The 22173-nt window shown below is 39.1% G+C and overlaps 3 protein-coding genes across 7 annotated transcripts in view; all 3 read left to right on the top strand.

Annotated features, from left to right (window-relative positions):
- Positions 1-73: 73 nt before the first annotated feature.
- LOC107220458 (putative RNA polymerase II subunit B1 CTD phosphatase RPAP2) lies at positions 74-2682 on the top strand. 3 transcript variants are annotated; one of them, XM_046732094.1, is made up of 7 exons: positions 74-214; positions 444-539; positions 609-735; positions 831-1802; positions 1889-2055; positions 2128-2304; positions 2399-2682. In XM_046732094.1, the coding sequence occupies exons 2-7, from the start codon at positions 484-486 to the stop codon at positions 2568-2570; spliced, it is 1671 nt and encodes a 556-aa protein (XP_046588050.1). In that variant the 5' UTR covers positions 74-214; positions 444-483; the 3' UTR covers positions 2571-2682. The 3 variants fall into 3 exon arrangements, with proteins under 3 accessions (XP_046588050.1, XP_046588051.1, XP_015514552.1); XM_046732095.1 differs by having other exon boundaries at positions 90-265; XM_015659066.2 differs by having other exon boundaries at positions 90-539; positions 609-723.
- Positions 2683-8194: 5512 nt separating this feature from the next.
- LOC124293062 (4-coumarate--CoA ligase 1-like) lies at positions 8195-14032 on the top strand. 2 transcript variants are annotated; one of them, XM_046732093.1, is made up of 7 exons: positions 8195-8576; positions 10291-10419; positions 10582-10789; positions 11682-12163; positions 12429-12834; positions 12921-13165; positions 13293-14032. In XM_046732093.1, exons 3-7 carry the CDS (start codon positions 10654-10656, stop codon positions 13464-13466), a joined length of 1443 nt encoding a protein of 480 aa, XP_046588049.1. In that variant the 5' UTR covers positions 8195-8576; positions 10291-10419; positions 10582-10653; the 3' UTR covers positions 13467-14032. The 2 variants fall into 2 exon arrangements, with proteins under 2 accessions (XP_046588049.1, XP_046588048.1); XM_046732092.1 differs by lacking the exon at positions 8195-8576 and adding an exon at positions 10069-10194.
- Positions 14033-15929: 1897 nt separating this feature from the next.
- LOC107220427 (probable G-protein coupled receptor B0563.6) overlaps positions 15930-22173 on the top strand; it is a 45138-nt gene continuing 38894 nt past the window's right edge. The window contains exon 1 of one of the 2 annotated variants that reach the window (XM_046731712.1): positions 15930-15987. The gene's annotated coding sequence lies outside the window, so the exon portion shown is untranslated. Of the gene's footprint in view, positions 15988-19715; positions 20416-22173 lie in introns of those variants that run through there. The other variant, XM_015659021.2, reaches the window with a different exon arrangement.

Raw genomic sequence — 22173 nt, 5'->3', positions numbered from 1 at the left:
AAAAAAATAAACCTGATATTATCAACGGCAGCGCCTCCAGTGCAGAAATTATTTCTCCACATTTTCGGCCGTTTCTTCTATACGTTAAGATCGTTCTCCTTGTATCTAGACTCCATGACTGCACCACCACCTTTAATGCTCCGTGTGCACCACACTCATTTTTAACAACTTGTATGGTTGTCTTATACCAAGAACCGAGCTGTCAGTTTGACAGGTTAGAAGGAGCGATTCAAATTTCCTCGAGATTTCTCTGTAGCATCCAAATGTAGTATCTGTTAATAATGTATCGCAAATATTCCTGAATCAATTGTCAGGCTGTTGGTGGAATCTTATCAAACTATAATTGCATGTACAACCTTGTCATCGATAAAACCGACCCTAATCTCACCTAGCGTAACCTAAATATAATTCTTTTTCACGCTAATTCGCCCTTGTTGTCCCAGATATTACAGGTATAAATCATTGAAACATTGAAACACAACGATGACATCAACGTCGAGGAAACGTAACGATGGGAGCAGAACAAAAATGAAAATGAGGTAGGAAATTGATATTTTGCAAGTTTACTGGGTAGTAAGTAAAACATTTACGTTTCGTTTTATTTCCAGCAAGGAACAACTGCAGCTGGCTCTGACTAAGAAACGGCAGTGTGATGCGAGAGCTTTAGCAATTGTAGAACGGTTGATAGATGATGCAGTCGACCAAACTTGGCTTTTGGAAAATGTTAGACGAATGGTTGCTCAAGATTCGGCAATATTAATGAAATACCATTTTCGTTGTTAATTTGTATTGTATACACCGTTTAAACTATGAAATATTTTCTTCTACAGCTGGAGCATATCAATCGATGTCACATGGACGACGTAGTTGAAGAAAGAGCTATATTGAGACGGTGTGGTTATGCTCTGTGCGACAATCCATTGAAATTGAATATAAATCAAAAATATCACATATCGACTCGCAATAATAAGGTTTATGATGTAAGTCGCAGAAAAAATTTCTGCAGCAATAACTGTTATGGAGCAACAAATTACATTCTTGAACAAATGCTCACTAGCCCACTGTGGCTGAGAAATCCGAAAGAAAAGCCTTGCTTCCAGCTGCTACCTCCCACTGGATTAATTAAAAAAAGTACTCCAGGCGATGAAGTTTACCTGGGACGAGAAAACGTCTCTGTTGATTCATGCGAAATACAAAAAACTGATAAAGCTATTGTGTCTGACAAATTACCATCAACAGAGAGTAATAATGCGATTGAAAATACTATAAATAATGTACCTGATAATTCCATAAATAAATCAGGCACCGAAATCGTTGAAGGGGATGTAAGTGCTAAAGAAATAGCCAATCTTCACAAACCCGCAGAACCAGTTGCACGCCAAAGTAATAAATGTGATACTTTGGCGGTTGAACAAGATGTTCGATCAAGCATAAACAATATTTCCAAAGTAAATGCAAAAGAAGATAAAACGCGCAAAGTACATGGCAAACAAGATGTCAGGAAAAGTAAGGTGGATTCAAGCTGGTTTGTTGAACGTATCAAACATTATTTACAAGAGTGGCTTACTTTGGATTCCTTGGCTCTGTTGTCGGGAGATGTGTGGTTGAAGCAGCAAAAAATAGATGAAATTACGAAACATACAAAGGACAGTAAATTCCAAAAGAAATATGTTGAACTATGCCAAAAAATCGATTCATGCCAAGTAGATGAAGACACTGACGAGGAAGATAGTAAACGCGATTTAAAACCTCTACCAGATTACAGTGTGCTGAAAGAAGCAAGTGCCCAAATAGAGGTCAAGGTATAATAGGATTGGATGTACTGTCATTTGTCAGCAACAAATTGTCTTTATCCAATTCAAATTTACTAGTAGTCTATTTCTCGTAGGTACGAGCATTTTACCAAGGCCAAACTTTGATAGATGCAACAAAACCACCATCAGGTAACGCAGTTGCTAATGAGGAAGATGATTCCAGTACATTCATGCCAATGCTTGGAGAGCGTGAGCCTAGAACACTCAGGAGACGTATAATTTTGGAGAAACTTGATAAAGTGTAATGATGGTTCTGCATTGAGATTAGATATTCCAAATTAAAGCTCGCATTAACGCTTGTATAATATTTTAGGTTGCCAGAAATGGTGCGTACCTTGGCTGGAGGCGAGTTTGCTGTTGATGGATGTATCAGCACTAACGGGTGTGGAAAAACGGTGAAAGCTCTTGTAAACACCTTTTCGTTATCGGCTAGCAATGTTATCCCTAAGCCTGCGGAATGGAACCTTCTTGGCCTTATTTTTATAAGACTGTGAGTAGCAGATGAACTATTGAGTAATCGTATTTATCATTTCATATATTAAATTTGTTAGAAGACAGTGCATTTGTCTTTAAATTTATCGCAGGTTGAGCACCTCCGAGCCCAGGTTGAGGTTTCTATTGGGTACAGACCGAGCGTCAAAGTATATAACTATGATTCTAATGTCTTATAATTTGGAGCCTAGTGACTTGGACACGCTGGTAGCGGTGGCAACAGACATCCAGTTAGTTAGCAATAAGAATTTTCCAAAAAAATAACGATAATTCGATTTCTCCTGACGCTGACAGATCTTCAGAGATATAAAATGTATGATTCTGGTTTCTGTGATACCACGCAAGCGTGCATGCGAAATAAAATAATAAAAGTGAATTTTTGTCACGTGTTTCACAATACGTAACCCGTATTTCACGGAAATTCGCAACACCTTAAGTAAAAAGAGAAGAGAAGTGGCATGCTGTGAAAGTGAGGACAAGGAGAAGCTAGTTTGGTGATGAAGATGACTGTGAAAGAGATAATGAAACCTCGTTCGATGCGGGACATCCCTCCCAGCTGTAACGTTTTCACTTTACCAAGGAATGGCTACAAGCTTCTATAGTACCCATGGTATAACTCTATGGCCCATGGAGAGCGTAATCATAAATGTAAAGTCTCTCCAGCTGTTTAGCAACAGTTATTCCACTCAGTTTACATATACGGAGTTTTTTTTTTTTTTTTTTTTTAGAGAGAGAGAACCATCTAATGCAAAGACTTGTTCCTGGTTGGTTAATGAGAGTAGTCGCTACTAGTCGGTACAAAGTAGAGTTTGAGAGAAGGGAGAGAGCTCAGAGTCCTTACATCCAATGTAAAAGCCTCTTCCGATGATGCCCCTGATACGAGATAGGTTCTTGTTTGCAACTGATTTTCGGTTGAAAACGAGTGTCTGCAATCGATCAATACTTACCCTATATACTGACAGTCGATAACACCACTGATGCATCAAGAAAGCTGTGGATGATACAGAACACCTTTATAGAGTTTAGTACAGAGATCGATAGTCGGAAGGGTTGGAACTGAACGAATTATCATAAAAATTCATTACCTCGCTGGTGAAGCCGTGATACTGTGAGTTTTTCGTCCTGATTGTGAGTGTGAAACAAAATTCGACGATTTAAATGAATTAAAAGCACATTGAAAGGGAACCCCTCTGTTAATTGGTTAGAAATGGTTCATGTAGTGCCTAACCAAATAACCCTGGTGAATGATCCGAAGCTTGGATCACGGACTCGGGTAGGTTCCTTTACCGTTGCCGTATTTTTACCAGGGCACATTATGCCGTGGCTGTCCATCAGACTCGGGATCCTCAAACATCGGTGGTTGGACACGGTTTGCTCAATGCCGTACACCAAATTATTTAATATGCAGTATATCTCGAGAAAATTGTAAAACACGTAAATCAAAATTGTACACCGTACTTCACGTACATATACGCGAATGGATTAAGCTGGCTCTTTAAATAAGCTACGGTAATCTGTCTAATTGATAGAGTGCAAAGGTTACTGTAACTCAGTGCCTCTGAAGTGTTCTAAGTTTTCGATTAAGTGCGATTTCTGCCTAACTTGCCTCATGCGATATGACGCTGAATTATCGAACTTTTTTTATTTCTAGGTACAACCGTAAATCCTCAGCGGGAAAGATGTAAGCAGCATAACGGATTTCGAGTGGGTTTTTTTCTCGTTTTTTTTCCACAGTAACAGCCATTGGCCGCCCGACCCTTGTGTATATAAAAGAGAGCCGCTTGAGCAGGTTTCAGATAAAATTGGCTGCGTCAATCGCACTCCTGGCCGATATTACATTAGACTCTGTGTATTGAAGGTACGCCTAGTCCCGCGGTAGTTTTACTTCTTTAGTTTTCTTGGAAATTGGGTAGTAAGAAATTGAAATATGTTAGCGGGAGCGTTCGATAATTTTTCTTCTCAAAGTGCCGGTACGCGACAAGGTGGGCGGATGTATGTGACTGCGGGTGCATACGGACGCGTGGCTGGCTGTAAGCTATAACAAGTCGCAATTCTCTGCAAGAAACGTTGGTAAATCTAAACTTCTGCAACTGTAGACAAGTCCAATAACCAATGCGTCTCTGTGTATAGGGATACCGTACACGGTATAATGTGTCACGGAGAAGGTCCAATCTGTTACCCTAAATTGAAACTTTTTCGAGTTTCTGATTCAAGAAAACCATGAATCTTAGTTTTCTGTATTTCAAATCTGGAATCCCAACCTCTCTGGTCTTGTTATTTGCTCCAAATTCATGCACAATAACTTATTAAATAATCAATCAGTTATACCGGCTATTTCGTAAATGGCAAGTTGAAAGATCCATTTCACGATAGTCGAGTAGAATATTCAGAATTCATCAACACCTAGTCCTACTGTAACTCAATACGGACTATTTTTGGAATCGTATTAATTTTGTAATCACTGAAAAAGATAACGATGTCGTTACGCGTAATATCACAGATCTTGTTAAGCCAGCCAATTTATTTCCGACGGTCTTAATATTGACTGATTGAAACATCATAGGAAATACGGACTCTTAAGGTTTGTAATAGATTTTCACCCCTCATTTATGATTGTCGCAAGTAGAAGTTTTGAGTGCCGTGGACATGAAATGCTTCGTTATTTTTTCATCTATTCTGTTGCGTCTGTGATACCAGAGATTGAAAATTTCTTCCCCAATTCCTCTGATGGTGTATAATTGAAATAAAAAATAAACTCTAGTGGCGAAGGGCCAAGGAGATAATGGTAATTCCTTAAATCTTTTAATTAAAGTTGTGTCATTTTCTCTCTTCGCGCAAAGAAGGTGAGTTTTTTCTCGAAATTTTAATAAGCAACCGAAGCTTATCGCGTGCGCATTTGCACTCTTCACAGATTAGAATACCTCGTAATTTCAATAAGTTGAGTATAATTCATCGATGCTATTCGAAAGGCATTTGGCATGAAATTCCAGAGTAGCAATCTTGCGAATCCAACCTGAAATATAGACTTGATTTTAGAGTACATGGATCATGTACGAAAAGGTTTGAAGAGATCGTAATTTCCAAATCACAGCAGTCTTCGTCTGTCGATGCCTTCCGTAAAGATTACTGCAATTTTACCAATTGAAAAGATACATTTTTACGATAGCTCGAAATAGTCGAAAAGTTTATGAATCGTTCGTAATTTCCGATAATGGGTTGGTATAGATCCAAGATATATCGTTGAACTACGTGAAGGGAGTTTCGAACAGTCACTTGTAAAAAGAAGAAAAAGCGTTTTGCAGGATACCTACGTACATGCGTTGAATTACACAATACGCATCGTGTGACGTGAAGAAACTTGGCGATTTTCATTACTCATCGTTAGCATACCTTTCCTCCGGAAGCAGAACGAGATGGAGCTGGTTTTGGCAGCTGACAAGAGGGTTTTAACCCTTACGGAGTCGCCAACCTTACACCGGTTCGGCTTTTATCACGGCTTCCGCGAGTCGCGCTAAGTCCCGTGACACTTATCGTTAACGTCGAACGTGCGAGAATGATAAACTGCCTATCCTTAAGCAATAATACGAACGTATATTTCGGTATTGGAAATTTCTACGTAATACTCGATCACACTGCTCAATCACTGGCGTAAAATTTGCACAGATGCCGTGATTCGCAGGGATAAGACTCGAAACGTACGTTTTGTTGCCAATTTTCAAACTTATGCACATTCATATCTATTTATTGCAATATTTATTACGGACTCTCTTCAACGATTTCCTATAGAATTTTCCGGAAATTATAGATTCTTAGAGTGGAGTACGCCCTACATATGAGTATTTCACACATCCGCAGTTTAGTATTACGATATAAAATATCGTCAAAACGTTCGTTTCATACATTATTATCATTCTCACCCCGATAACTAATTTTTTCAATTATATACCGCAACACGTCTGTTCTAAACTCGGTGCAGTGTGGTGGATGTAAAATTGATGACAATTATTCTTTCCATCTCCGAAGGCGCACATTCACGTGTACATATTAAGGGGGGGGTAAGGTTAATTCGGTGAAAAAAAAGCATGTTTTTAAGATTTTTTTTTGGCAATACAGATGGTGTTAGTTTATTCAGGCAATCCATACATGATAATGTAACATTTGAACAATATTTCCCTAAATTTTCATTGCAAAATATCAAAAATTGAGCGACTGACGATGAATCTCCGGAGGCGCCTCGAGAAAAAGTTGTTTTGCGGTGCCCATCATAACTCGCAACCAAATCATGTGAAACGAAAAAATCAAAATGCATTTGTTAAAGGAGATGTTTGTCGAGGTATTCACGGGAGGATTTTTTTTTTTTTCGATTTTTCGATTTTTCGTAGCACTTGGAAGCCAAAAACCAGATTTTCGCTAAAAAAAACGTCTAATTTGTTGTTGTAAAATTGATAATTATTGAAAAAAAAAAAAGCTCCCGACAATACCTGGTGAATAATGTGAAAAAACACTGTGCAAAATTTCAAAACGATTGGTCCAGTAGATTTTTAGTTATGGTGGGCACGGACTCCAAAAATGACAAGTCTCAGAAAAACGCTTTAGAGTTTTGCGTACTGAAAAATTCAACATAAAATTCGATAATTTTTTTATACTCCCACAGAGTCGTCGATGCCAGGTCCGTAGAGCAAAAGGCTTCCATCAAGATGGTCTAGAGCATCTTTTTGCATTTGTCTACGCAAAACTCTTTCTTCTTTACTGTCACGCGCTGCTTGCTCCTCTGCTCTACTAATTCGCAACTCGTCAGCTTGTCGTGCCCATTCGTGAGAACTTGGCCCTGTCGGGATGTGCATCTCTTGCATAAAGGCCAGCAAGGCAAAAGAACCTTCATTGAAAGTACATGCAGCTACATGAGCTGCAATTTCAACGATTGTAGCGGTGCCACTGACAGACTTTGGCTAATTTTTCGGGGCATTTTTCGATGTACGAACACGAACGATAACAAAGTAACACTTTCGATGTACGAATTGAAGGAAAACAGAGTCAAAATTTTAGCGTCACTTGTTACTGCTCAGCACGGCGTACAGTGTTTAACTGATGTATATACCATGCCTCGAATATTCTTGACTCTACCTGAACAGACCCGTTTGGTTTTAATTGGGCCGGGTGAGCGCGTCGCGTAACTGTCGGTCAGGTATAAAACCTCATCCCGGAGCAACGGACGCTTACTCATAACTTCCTCAATTTTGCTTCAATCGACTTGAAATTTTAACACAATATTCTTGACATATTGTGCAATCAATTAGAAAAATAAAAAAAAATTGAAAAAAAAAAAATTTAATACCTTACCCCCCCCTTAAGCTAGCTCGTGAAAACAATCGTGAATCAGTGACCTCGACGTTGAGGATTTTTTTTAATCTGGCGAGCCTGGCGGTGCCCTCGCGTCTGCGAACTCGAGAAACGATATTTCTGGAAATCTGGCCAGAGTAGTCGATTCAAACCACAAATTCAATATTGTTGCAAAAGGTTCGTGGAGGTCAAGCTTGTAATACATACAAAATGGAGAGGACTTAAAATTTTTTTTATTCTTAAGGCCGGTTTTTCGAACTGTTTGTGGAAATAGTAATTCAAAAAAATTTTGAAATCGGCTATTGATATACAGTATAGATATTGATAAAATTTTTCGTATAACCCTTCACTGAGATATCAATGCCACAACGGAGGGGAAATTTTTTTGATAGTCGTTGAGTCAAGGCCCATATCTCTGTAAATTTAAAACATTTTTCAATAAAAATTTATGCAAAACAAGTTTAACATACACTTAATAAAATTTCAATAATCCGATCACTTGATAAATCAGTTATCCACGTGAAAAAAATTCTTAAAAATCGGTTAGTTTTTCGACCTTAATGCGGACGGATTCGGATTTATGGAACGGCAATTGTATCGTGCATTCAGCGATCCGAAATTACTACAGTTCGAAAGTAAATGCTGCAATCGAGCACACAGCTGACGAAGAGTAGAGAAAAATTCAACCGTCCAATATTTGAAAAATTGTGCTTCGCCAGTCAAAACGGCGCTGCTGCACTTTCCGTGAGGCCCGGAAGGCCGAAACTCACTTCGGTTCGGACTTTGCTCTAGAACACACGCAGCGTGAATACGTACGTCCCTGATGGTCGTGAACAGCCAGTCAGTGATCAACGGCGCGCAACACCGGGCTGCAATTCGAGTGGAAACTGACGAAGCAGTCAGCTGACAAGCATCCAGCAGAAATACCCAGTAATTATCATCGTTTCGCCTCTACCTATGTACATGTATATATATATGGGCATACCCATGTGTAAACCTGAAACTAACTGCCCTCGACGGTCGTCAAGGCGGAAGCGCTGCGGGGAGCAGAGCTATAGTTTGGTTTAGCATCCCTGAATTCAATGCTCGACATGTTGTGCCGAGGTCGGTCTGAGCGTGCGACGAATCGGTCCTTGCCTTGACCCTTTGATTCGCGCCACCTCTTCTTTGCAGCTTTTTTATTTATAAAATCACTTTTTTTTTAGCAACAGCTGCCGAGTTCTTTGATTCCACGTGGTCCCTGAGGCATTTCCAAGTCTAGAGAAAATATGAAATTTATTTATTAATTGAAAAATAGCACGCGTAAAGAAATGGTCGAAATTTGTACTTTTCAACGATCAAAAGCACTTTCTGTTAGTCTACCATGAAAATCCGAATGCCAATTTTTCACACAAACTTCATGTACGTCAAAATAAACTTTCTTCTTGATGTTTTTGTTTGTCCCCCATACTGGATCCGCCATTTTGAATATTCGATACTCATTTCTGTATAATTATTGTTATGCTCAAATTGTTACGAATATGAATGTCAAGCACAAGAGAAAAGGAAAAAAATAAGAGATAAAGATAAAAAGGATTGAGAAGGGTGACCGCATTTAAAAAAATGTTTACGAACAAAAGTACATAACTTTTCACGTTTTCACGTCAAGTATATTCGGTACGTGTAAATATATCCGAACCAATTGTCGAGTTTTCCTTCCAAATTTCATTGCAAACCGTCCGTCTAGTAGAATATGATGCGAATCTTTGAGAGTAGCAAGCGAAGTAGTAAGCTTTGCATTCGGATAACGAATTTTTTCTCCTAATTATTGTTTAATATTATTCGATCAAAGTTTGATCCAGTAAGTCGTCAGTGCGCAAGGGTTCTTATTGTTCGTACATAAAGCTCAAGATTTAAATATGATTGTGTTTTATTTTGTAAATAATTAAGCTAGGGTACATCAACTCTATAATAGTGTAATATGTAGATTAAAAAATATTCTTTTCCAAAAACTCCAATTTACACATTGCGTAACTGATGTTCAACAACATGGGTTTAACCGCGTTGTGCAATATAACAGTCGATTATTTCACCAGTATAAAGTACAAGTGCTCTCTCGGCTGAGGGCAATAAAAACTTTGATTAAACTCTTCCAGCGATCGCAACTGCATGACGCGATAAAACTGCATTGGGCAATACCGAATAGATGACGAGAAGAACCAAATGACATCAGCAATTTAGCATTTCTCGTGGTGTTTTCCACTCGCTACTATCTATATCTCGCCTCCCTCCATCAGCCGGGTGTCCTAATTAATTATCAAAACCCAAACACCTTACTCATGCCATTATACAGTGGTTTAGATGTTATAAATACGTTGAATACACCATTTCCTTCTCGTCCCAATAAAGTTCACGTCGAAGGCAGTCGGGTTTCTAATCTTTGAACGCTGTGTCTATTAGTGATTGAAAAATTCATTGACGGTTTGTTCGAGTCACTACAACAATCCATACTTTATGTTTAATACCAAAAATGACCCGCGATAAATTTTTTGAAAATACGAAGATACGAGTAAGTATCAAATGCTAGCAGCGATGCCTGCGGGTTACTTTCGATTTCTTATTTAGAGAGTCGAAATAGTTCGTTGATACAAAATTTTGTTTTTAGAATGGTGCGGGATTCAGAATTGAAAACAACATATTGAAAGGCGACGAGGTCCACTTTAACGTTAATTACAATAATGTTGGGAGGTTTGTACTGGATAAATTGGAAAGTAATCCAGATGCGCCGAGTCAGGTAAATGTGTGGGCTTGCAAAATGTACAATGAAAAGTCTAAGCTGTGACTGGTTTGATTGTTTAAAGTTACATTTAGTTCGAGCATGGTAAAGATAGCGATTGCATAAGAGTTACATTTAGTTCGAGCATAGTAAAGATAGCGATTGTATATCCTGATTCAGATTGATACCGCCACCGGTAAAGTATACGCATGTAAAGAGGTCAGAGAACGAAGCGTTAGATGCGCTCTGTGGATGAGGTCACAGGGCTTGCTTCCACGGGACGTCGTCGCGATCTGTAGCGAACATCATTTGGACGCTGCGTTGCCCTACTTTGCGTCATTGTACCTCGGAGCTACCTTTAGTCTTTCGAGTACTTCGCTGGAAATAGGTGATTGATTTACACATGATTATTATAATGGTGTTGATGGTTTATCATTAGATCGATTCCTTCAACCCTTTGTCGTAGTGGCAAGTACTCTTTTCACCTATTATATATACATTTTTTGTGAATTTAGAGAACCTTTTAACATATTTCTTGGCGATTTTTTGCTATTTCTGATAGTATACTAGTAGCTTTTCAATATTCGACAGTAATTATTGCGATGTAATTTAAATTGTAATTGTTAGAAACAAATTGATTGAAAAAAAAATTTTTAATTCAAAGAGTAATTCATATCCGAGACAATTACCCCTTTAAACGTAGACATGTTTTACATAAATTTTAAGTTATTGGGCTCACTGATTACGAATCTGAAAGCGGATTGAAAAAAATCAAGGTGGCGGATCCAATCAGCCACCCCGAAGAACTCTGCATACATTTTTTTGACCATTTTCGATCGAATTTGAAATTTTTGTCCATCATATTGGATTCACAATCTTGAATATTGAAAATTGGCTTTCAAATTCATAATTAGCGACCCTGAAACCCCCTGTATAGAGTGTTATGACCGGATTCGATCAAGTTTGAAATTTTCGTCAGTGATATTGAATGCGCCATCTTGAATTTAAAAAATCTAACATCGGGTTCGTAATCAACGATTCCAAAAACCATAATGAATATGCTGCGAGTTTTCGTGGAGCCGGGTGGGCTGACACGCATGCGCCAACACACACATGTGTTACGCAGTCAGTTTGGCTGCCTGGTTGTGTGACGTTGGTTGACAATAATTGTATTGTCAGCCTGGCTGATTGCGTGAAATATGTGAGTGTTTGGTGGTCTACCCGGCTCCACGAAAACTCAGGGTATAATTTCTATTCAAGAGATGGAACTATTATTGCAGCGGACTTTCACCACCGGTTTACCATCCTCGGACCGAAAATGATATTTGTCAGTGAGAATGCAGTCGCAGCTGTTACCGCGGCCGTTAAAGCAGCAAAAATTGATCCAAAAATAATTGTTTTTGGCCAATCTTCTGGTTTCCTCGACTTCGAGAGCGCAATTGCAGAACCAAGTGCCGACCAAGTCAGAAATTTTGAGTGTACCCCGATCGAGTCCTCGAGAGAAACTGCTTCGATAATGTTTTCCGCCGGTACAACTGGTTTGTCAAAAGCTGCCGAGATAAGCCACGCATCTCTCCTGATGCAAGCGTGCGCAACATCAGAACAGTTCGGTATGGCCGGGAAAATTTGCCTGCACTTTGGAATATTTGATTGGATCACTGCGATACACTTTACATTCATGAGTCTATGCTTGGGAATTCCTAGACTGATAGTAAAGGCCTTCGAAGAGCAGTCAGCATGCGCCTTGATGGAAAAGTACAAAGTAAATCATGAACCTTGGTAGTTTAAGTATTTTTTGCATCTCCGACAGCGGAGTCAGCGGCATAACAACTTTTTCCAACATACGCTTGGAAAGTTAGATTTGCGAAGCCTGTCGAGTATGCGTAAAGTGCCTCATTTCTGAACAGCAGCGCGACAAGCGAGGCTCGCGCATGAGCTCTAGGATTTTCAATTTCACACACTAGCGCTTTAAATAATGCGTGTCGCCCTCTTTACGCGCTTGGAACATGGCATATTATTATTTCCAGGTAAACTGGGTTTTCATGTCTCCGAGTATGATCAACAAATTAGTGAAATCCAACGCGTTGGAAACACACGATCTTTCATCCCTGAATCGATTCATGTATGCCGGGGCACCGTTATCCGCAACGTCTTACGAAGCCCTAGTCAAGCACTTGCCTAAGGCCCAGATCACCGGAGCTTACGGAATGACGGAGCTCGGTGGTTACTTGGCAATTCAGCCGACTAACTCAAGGCCTGACCAGGGCTTCTGCGGCAAAATTCTTGAGAATGCCCAGGTGAAGGTGATCGATCCGGATTCAGGGCGCATATTAGGGACCGGAGAAAAGGGTGAATTGTTGCTGAGGACTGCCTTCATGATAAATTCTTATTACAAAAATCCTGAAGCTACAGCTAAGATCATTGACAAGGAAGGTTGGTCGGACTGCAAACCTCTTTCGCAATATTATACTTCGTACAGTCGTTTAATGTCGAAATATTGGTCTTATTCTGTAATCCAGGATGGATCCACTCCGGGGATCTCGGATACTACGACGAAAATGGGAATATTTTTGTGTTCGACAGAATGAAGGAGTTGATCAAGTATCATGATCATCACATATATCCATCCGAAATCGAGAGCTTACTGCTTACTCATCCCAGAGTCAAGGAAGTCGCCGTCGTCGGCCAGCCTCGTCCTGGTGCCGACGATCGTCTTATGGCTTTTGTGGTCACGACAGTGAACTCCTACAATATCAGCAACGAGGTGAGTGATTGTGTACCTAATTCTGAGGATTCTCGAATACACGTATCGCCGCCGTAGCCTGAACCTACCGATCGATCTATAACCGTGCATCAGGTCGAATAATTACAATTTAATTGACATATTTCAGGTCATTAAAGCGGAATTAGTTGACCTCGTGGCCGCCGAACTTTCAGATTACAAACAACTTCGTGGAGGTGTCTCGTTCCTTGAACACATGCCGAAATCGCCGGCTGGGAAGATCCGACGTGAAAAACTGCGACAATTGGCAAGATATATCCTAAGAGCTGAAGCCGCGGCTTGAAATGTGACCGTAGCTGCCGAAAATTGACTGATTATAACCATCTGAACTCACTTAAAGATAGTATATTACGTACCAAGGGCGGGAAATGACCCCTCGCTTTTGGTATACACGATTTTTTTGTAACACATGAACAGATTTTGCCTCTTTTCCCTTACTGAAAGTCCGTGATCAATTCGCATTGCTCAATGAAGTGATATATGTATTTTTTAATACACTTGTCTGAATAGTGGGGCTTTGCGTATAAACAATTCACCGGAACGAAAGTAGCCAATTTCATCTCAATGCTGCAAGGATCGGTTCGCAACTCCTTCCCGGTGCAAGTTGATACAACTATAAGAAATGTTTGAAAATAAAAAATAAAATTTATGGAAATGATCGTTTATTAAACACAGTAGTATATTTCGAAATCTTAAGACCGATGTTGCAAAAAAATAATACGAGATTATACAATTCATTACGAAATAATACGAGTGGATAATGTTTCGAAAAATAATAATAGATTAGCAGGTTGAAATGAATTTACCTCGAAATACTAAAAATAGTGACGTGTAAAAAGGGTATAACTAATAGTGATTTCAATCGCTGACAATAATATTACAATTAGAAAAAGTGTAATTTCTACCATTAATAACAATATGATGAAGATTACTTATTTTCTGTTCAGCTTCGGTACCTTTTCTACTTTTTTGCTGTTTTCCTCTCTTCGGCTTATAAAATTGACTCCATTTGATATAAATTGACACAACGCATGAACTATATTAATTTTTCCCTTTTTAATGCGTGTCTACTTGTACAAAGTGCTTTTATAGCTTCTGACAATTATACAACGAAGGAGAGTAAATACGTACTAACATACCACAAGTAACAACAAGCAGTAGGTAGGTGACTTCAAATATCATCGAACTAATTTACTTCACCCAACTAACAAACGTTTTACCCAAAGACCTATGGTTAGATTTCTCCATAAAAAGAAATAACCTCCACCCCTGCCGTATTTTCGAACGATAATCGAGAAACATGTTACGGGATGGTTAACGTCATTTTTATTAATGGCCCTAGGACTTGATGGCAAGTCAATTATATTGGGTAAGACAGATCATGGAATTGGCTTACCTGGCACATCCGAGTTGGCAATTTAATGAGGCAAATTGCTTTCGAGGCGAGACAACTAACAGAGCGGGAGAAACCATCCGAAAGCCGGCCATAATGGGGATTTCCCGGGAACGGGGAATTCCGGTTCTGCGGACATGTATCTCACGAGGAATGTAGGGCTCAACGGCTTTCAGCCACTATCAAATTGTCTTTACACAGTGGGTTAATGCGGCCGGTAAAAGGAGTCACTGTTAGCTGCGGAAATGGGGATTAAAAAATAATCCATTCGTAGGTGGGACAAATCGAAATTGGAGAAAGCCCCGTTAAAATTAATCGATTATCGAATAAAACTTTGTCCAAAAGTCCATGTATACCTATTAATACGTGTTTTTCGATATTCGTAATAAAGCTTTTCCGATTGCAGCACGATTATCTGTATCTGTCGTCTGCTGTGCAGGTCAAATGGATGGCAGCAGACGACACCAGTGGCCTTGAGTCGGTCAAATTTTATCTTGGGGGGTGGTCGGCAAATTATTATTCACGCGCGTGCTAATAATATTATTCCAAGCAATTGAAAAATCCGTCTCGACATTTAGTTTCTTTCTTGTTTTTGTCTGCGGTAATCAAGGGAGTGAAATGCAAAGTTAAGCCGACGAATTAAATTTGTCTGTTTACCATCCCCGTAAAATTCTTTTGCAACATTGTCTACCGCGTATCTCGGTAGGTTGGAAAAGCATTCAGAAAAAAATATCTATTGCTCTGTAATCAATTACCATTAAAAATAAAAATCACAAAAAACTTCATCGCTGCGAAAAGTGCAGGTATGTACGTAAAACTCGTATTTAGTGTATTATCGAGCAGCAAGAAATAACAACTCAGTGAATCCTTTTAAAAAAGTAATCAAGTTATATAACGACGAGAAATCTATCTTTACCTCGTGTCATTTATTCGACTGCGAGATAAACATTTATCCCTTTCTCGAGATTATGTCTTATTCGAAAACATATTTCAACCGCGTCCTTTTCTACGGTATGTTGTGCCGACGTAGTGATGTTTGCAAATTTCCTACAATCGTGCGACCTGGTATTTTTATTTTGTATCGACACTCGTAAAATGATTGATTAAACAGACTTTTCGAGAGAGAGAGAGAGAGAGAGAGACTGTCTTCGAGAAGACAGGTTGAATTGGGCGAAGATATATACCTCGTGATTGACCTTATGAGTCAAATTACGTTTAGTCATTGTTTTGATTTCAAACGTGTGTAGTTGAATCGTTACAAGTATAAACAATGCAGCTACCTGTGGCGCAGCAATGGCGTGACTTCTTCGTATAAATTGTTGATCACTAGTAGGAATGTTCAGTCTTATGTTACACGCTACAATAACGAGTTGATATTTAGTGTTGAAATATATCTTCAGTAACGTAGAAGGTGAGTGGTATTGGAAAATGTCCTCACGATGTCAGAACCTGGTTGTCGGCGCTATTTTATCGCCTCATAACCTAAGTTTTTCATTTTAATGGAGAAAATCGTAATTCTTGGGGTTGCAAATTACTTGTGTCACATAAGTTAATGAAAAGTAATCAATAATATACCTGTTCTACCACCCGCACGCGAAAAATTACCGTCAACGGTCAGCTGTCAGCCTGCAATGGTTGCATTATTTTCATTTTTTTCCACCACATCACTCATTGCAAAGTGACAGTCCCAATACCTAATAGTTTGCTGCGAAATTGTTTTTCGTCTCCTAGCAGCACTCATGATGACTGAAACTTCGCAGTTACAGATTTTTTGGAACATTATACCGAGAAAAAAAGTTTAACCCGTGTTATTTGCACAAGGAACTTCGACTATCTTAGAAGATGAGGTAAAAATCTGAAAAAATTAGGCAATTGTTTTTTAATTATTTGATGTTGATTTGGGGGATGAGGCGGAAAAAATTCATCAACACCCTAAATAAGGACCACCCTAATGTGTATACATATAGGTATATTTACCGTCATTGTTATACGTATCGCCACGATTCACTCCAAGGTCTGAATTTTTTAGCCACGTTCTTTGTTTACCCCGAACGGTGAGGAAAACCTATATAAATCATCGAGTGGGTGTTGAATAAGTGAAAAAGTATCGCTTTTGTCAGGCAAGAATGTACGGTCGTCGATCGGATTCAGCCCGACCAAATTGTTAGAGAATGGCTCGTGTATTACACATTGTATAGCCGCATTATCGGTTATTCGATGGCGAAACCGCACGATTCGCATTCAGGCGAAAACGAAAGCGAGTAAGGAAAATTAAATAAAAAAAGGCATCTTGCGATTGTGTAATTCACAATTACAATCCGACATACGTACTGCACAACTTTTTCTCCTTCACAATGTGGAGAACATCTCGTCTCACAATATTATTTTTATTCAACGAAAAAACAAATTTTTCCGATGATGATTAGGTACTTTACTTAAACCGGTTGTATCCACGCCGCATAAAACAATCATCAGAACATTGTAATACTTTAATCCCTGCCCGGGTTCTTCGGTAGGCTCTATCTTGCAGGTGCCTACGCTTACCTCGCGCAGAGCATAAATTAATTTATCAAAATTTAATAATCTTACCTTGTATCTGTACATACCGGGGATCGGGGAACCTTGCAAACGACTTTATTCTGTGCCTACGTACACCTTCATCGAAGGTTTATTCGAGATATTTTATCCTTGACTACCTAATCGTGATCAACGGTCTTAGACTTGCGGCGAAGCGAGCGATTGAACGACTCGTGTATTACACATTTTACAGCTGTATACATACTATTGGTTATTCTATGGCGAATCCTTCTGATTGTTATACTATAGGCTGAAAAGAAAGGAAAGGAAAAAAAAATTACGTGCAAATGTATAATTTACAATTAGAATCGGAAATACTGCGCACCTTTTTTTCCCCCCCCACTGAATTGGCGAACATTTCGCCTCGTAGTATTATCTTCATTTAACGAGAAAATAAATTTCTTGGATATCGATTACTTTATTCAAGCCGGTTGTCCTCGCAGAATATAATGGGCCAAACATCGTAATACTTCAATTTCAGCCCGGCTTCTGTGCTAGGCTGTATCTTGTACGCGCGTGGGGCATAAATTAATCTAAGGAAATTGAATCATTTTACGTTGTATCCACACGTACCGGGGATACGAGAACGTTGCAAACAACGCACAAGGTGAAAATTTCGTATTGTTGGATTACGGTTTCGACGGTTATAGGTTACATAGCATTCGTAAATATTGGGCATGTTTCACGGGTCGCCCGCGGTGGCGCTGCGGGTTGATGCTCCATTGCCAACGTAACCGCGTTGTCCAAGATTTAGTCGTTTCGCCCGTTTCAGAATCACTGACCCCAAGTGTACATAGACAAAGCGAGATGGATTCTGACAGATTCAAAGCCGCCCGTGTCAACCGCTATGCAGATAAACAGATGGCAGCAGACGACATCGGTGGTCAGTGTCGCCAACGTAGGGGTTTTACCCGTAAATTTATTGGGAAAACAATTGCGGCGGGATCTTTCTTAGGGGGGAAAAATGTTTGGAGATTTTTGTAAGGGATTAAAAAATTTTTCTCGGAGGGTGAAAAAAAATTATTTCTTAGTTTCACAAAATTTTTTCCCATGAATATGGACATTAGATTTGCTATTGTAATTTTTTTAATATCTTATGATAGGTATTCAGCAAACGGCCAAGTTTTCCTACAAATTCTAGGCTAATCTACAACGAATACCCGGACATGCGGTAAATGTCTACAATCTGATTGGCTGTCTGTAGAAACGCGTCGGTACGAGTGTTAAAATTGGGCTAGACTTTAGTCAAACGGATTCTACGAAAGCGTCACCAGCTGCCGTTGTAAACCATGTAAGTACAGATTCCCTATCCTCCAACTTCCTACTGAAGCGGTTTAACGGTTACGGTTTACGGTCACGGACATTGTAAACCGTCCTATAGTTCGCCATTGTGGTTATCGGTGATAGATGGAGATTGATACGTTTTTCGCGCCGTTAGGATATCAATATTCTATCACGATGTAGGCGTATAAAATTCCTCCCGAATTCCTCAACTATTAATTCAGCTGGTATCAATACGGAGACAGCTAAGAGTCTCAGGATCTTATTGTTTGTTCGAAATTTTTCACGGATATTTCTTATCAAATTCCGAAATTACAGTTAGGGTTTTGATGAAATTTTTTGTCCTTGTGAAAAACATTTTTTATCGCAGAAAATCGGAGTTTTTACTAAATAAGGTGTATTTAAAAGTAATAACGTAAGTAACGTATAGAAAAATGAGCTTAAAATAATTATAAAATGAGGAAAAACTTTTTTTGTCTTGTCATTTTTTTCGCTATACATTTGTTAAAAATTAACAAAACATGCTATATAAGATGAAGAAAAACAATGAGGCAGTCCAAACGACAATTTCATATAAAGTTATTAAGATATAATATCGCATAAATCATTCCCTCATACAATCGTTACCATGTTGACATATTAGGAGTGTTGCCAGGTTTTAAAAATTTAAGGGTGCGTTCACAAATGTCATTCGATGCGATCATAAATCGAATATTCGTAACCACGGTGAGGGAATGATTTTATTTTGCGGGACATATATTTAAAACTGACTATCCATTTTACGTATTTGTCCTAGTGCAACAAAAGCTTTGACATACAATTAACGATTATTTTCGAATATATTAGCAATATTTAATCCATAAGAATGTTGTTACATTTACGATGAACAACTTTTTTCCATTATTCTTCTCGGACTGAGGGACAAGGTGAGGGACTGATGTTTAGAGCATTAAATTCACCAAATTTTTTTCTCCTTGACTGCATCTAGGTTTTTGCTTTTATCAATCTTAGCGTCAATGGCTTGGATGTAAATAAAAATGTTACATAGATAACAAATGCACGCGACTCAGCACTGTAATAACTCGGTAGTTAAATTTCGGAATTTGATGAGAAATCGCCTCGTAGTCGCGGTGGTATAGGTATTCACGAGTGTACAAGGGGGTAGTACAACTATCGCGCCGTTCGGGGAACGCATGCGTTCCCCGTGGAGAATCAAGTTCAACCTGGAGGATTGAACCACGGTGGCTCAGTTAGCGCCGCGACGCGACGCGACGCAACGTCCTCGACAGGCGTACTCCGTCGTCTTGATCCCCGTTCACGATAAGGCGAATTTGTAAAAAGCAGGAGGGTCGTTGGTCGACCTCTAACGATAAATATAAATTAAATCGCATCGCGCTATGACGAGCTTTTCAGCCCTCGCTGTTGCAAATAACGAAAAACAGCTTGCCTCCACCAGACTAGAGAAACTTTCGGTATTTCTGAACGACGGCAAGAAAGCGGAATCCAGCTGGCGCTCCTGAGACTATAATATTGCTCGTTAAATTTTAGAGCCTCTGTTATATAAAGCTTATTGCGGTTAAAACTGGAGGAGAGATAACCGACCAACTCGGATAAAGGCTCGCCTAGATTTTTTTTTTTACCTTTTTACCCTTTCGTCAACGAATATTCGCGCCTCGTTGCATCAATTGTGAAATTTCCACGCGCCGTCCCAGTCGTACTATAAAATAGCCAGATTCGCGGTAACGAATATTCAACCGTCTCGCTCAACCCCATTTTACAAGTCAACTCTTGCACACCGTGTCCAAACTTTTTTCCTCTCACATACGAGAGCGCCGATATCTAATGGAATCCTGTGAGCCGTTCTAAAAAGTGTGAATTTTAAATCGAGACTAACTTTCGCCGTTCGCGCTCACGAATTGAATTATTAAATCGCTGGAATCACTTGAAGAATAATTGCGGAGGGTTTTCCTGCGGAGATAAGGTAACGATAGCCAACAAATTCGATTATTATACTGCTCTTGTGTGTTTTCATAAAAATTCTTTACACTTTTTACGGAGCTCGTTACAATTGTCGAGTATCTCGTGTCGTGTAATACTGACAATCAGATACAGTTGTCGTATGCATATATACATATGATAATTAGGAACGTATAATTTCTGCTGAGGAAGGTTTACCGCAAGGGTGATTTAATTTTGTCCAAATAATTTACCGTGGCGGGGCAAGAAGAAGGCCTACCGACTTTGTATTTTTATTTTCGAAAGTACTATCGAGAACAAGGTTTTGCGTGTGTTATACGTTTGCGTACAGTAAGGAATTTATCCCGTGATCCATCAGCTTTTACAACCATTCTCATATCGGTCGATTGCAGATTCAAACTTTCGAACGGAAGTGATTTATAGGTAAAAACAGTTCGAAACTTAAGTATAGTTTCGCACCCTGTATTTTAGGCCTGAAACTTACCGAACATTGCGAAAAATCAATAGTCTAATCAATTTACCTGCAGTCTACGGTGATAGCTTGCTTGCAATTGCTAACCAATTGCAAGCTCTGTTCAATATCAACAAGACGATCGATTCGAAACTGGGAAAATTTCATGCATTCATTCGCACGAGATGGTACGAGGAATAAAAATGTATACGATGTATCCGTGTAAATATGACCTGGATGAAGGATAATCCTACACCGGGAGCAGCGAGTGTTATAAATATGTGTCAGCGTGGCTGTAGGTTTCCACGTGCGTATCATTTGGGCCAATTGTGAAACTGGAAACAGCTGGACTTCCCGGAGGAAATCAAGTTGATATGGGTGTAATTATACGCGTTATTACACACCGTTCGATGAGTTCGATCATGAATCGTTTCAATTCCATCTCAATTGCTAATTCCAAGACTAATTGTTATTGGGCTCTTCTTCTAATTTTGCATATTACAATTTTAATCGCGACGGCACTTGATCAATCTCAGACTCGTGAAGTTAATTGTAACCGTGATTTCGCTGTTAATTTTGCTACTCGACAGAACAGCGTGTAATCTGTACGCGTAACTGTTAGACGACTCCAGGGAGTCTCGCAGCTTGGGTATTCTAAGTAGGTATTGCAATCGCTATATTTAGGGATATGGTACAAGGAAAGTAAGGTAACACTTTGTTCTCAATATTTGCTAAATTGGAACAGTGAAAAAATTCAATTATCGATTATTATCCGTTTAGGGGGGTACAGTCTAAAATCATACCTATTTGTAGGTGATATTTTTAAAGAAAATGAAAACACTTGGAGCAATTTGATTTCAGGACTTTATTATTCATAGTTTCAAGAACATTTCAGAATTTATTCATTGAAGTTAAGAAGAAAATGGCGGCATGGCGCATATAAGTAGCAAATTACCACATTTTCAATCCGTTGGCGCGGATTCCTCGGTCAATTTTTATCCAATTGAATTGAAATTTTAACACAATCAGTAAAATTTGTTTATCGATTCGACCTTGGGGCTAGATTTTTGAATTTGAATCCCAAAATTTTTTTTATACATTTTTTTTCACCAATTGTATGGTAGGAAAATAATTTTTTTTGTCCATAATCGTATGTATTTGGAACAAAACTTTACGAACAAACGGGCTACGAACTCGAACCCGAAAAGGTGTTTTCAACTAAAAAATTTTTTCCATCTGTTACAAGTTGGACAGTGATGTCAGGAGATGCATCACCGAAAACACCCTCGAGTTCGAGGTCGTTTGTTACTT

This window comes from Neodiprion lecontei, chromosome 2 (assembly GCF_021901455.1).
Source record: "Neodiprion lecontei isolate iyNeoLeco1 chromosome 2, iyNeoLeco1.1, whole genome shotgun sequence".
In the NCBI taxonomy this organism is placed as follows: Eukaryota; Metazoa; Arthropoda; class Insecta; order Hymenoptera; family Diprionidae; genus Neodiprion; species Neodiprion lecontei.
The sequence above is the reverse complement of the archived record's forward strand: the minus strand, read 5'-3'. Positions and strand labels throughout refer to the sequence as shown.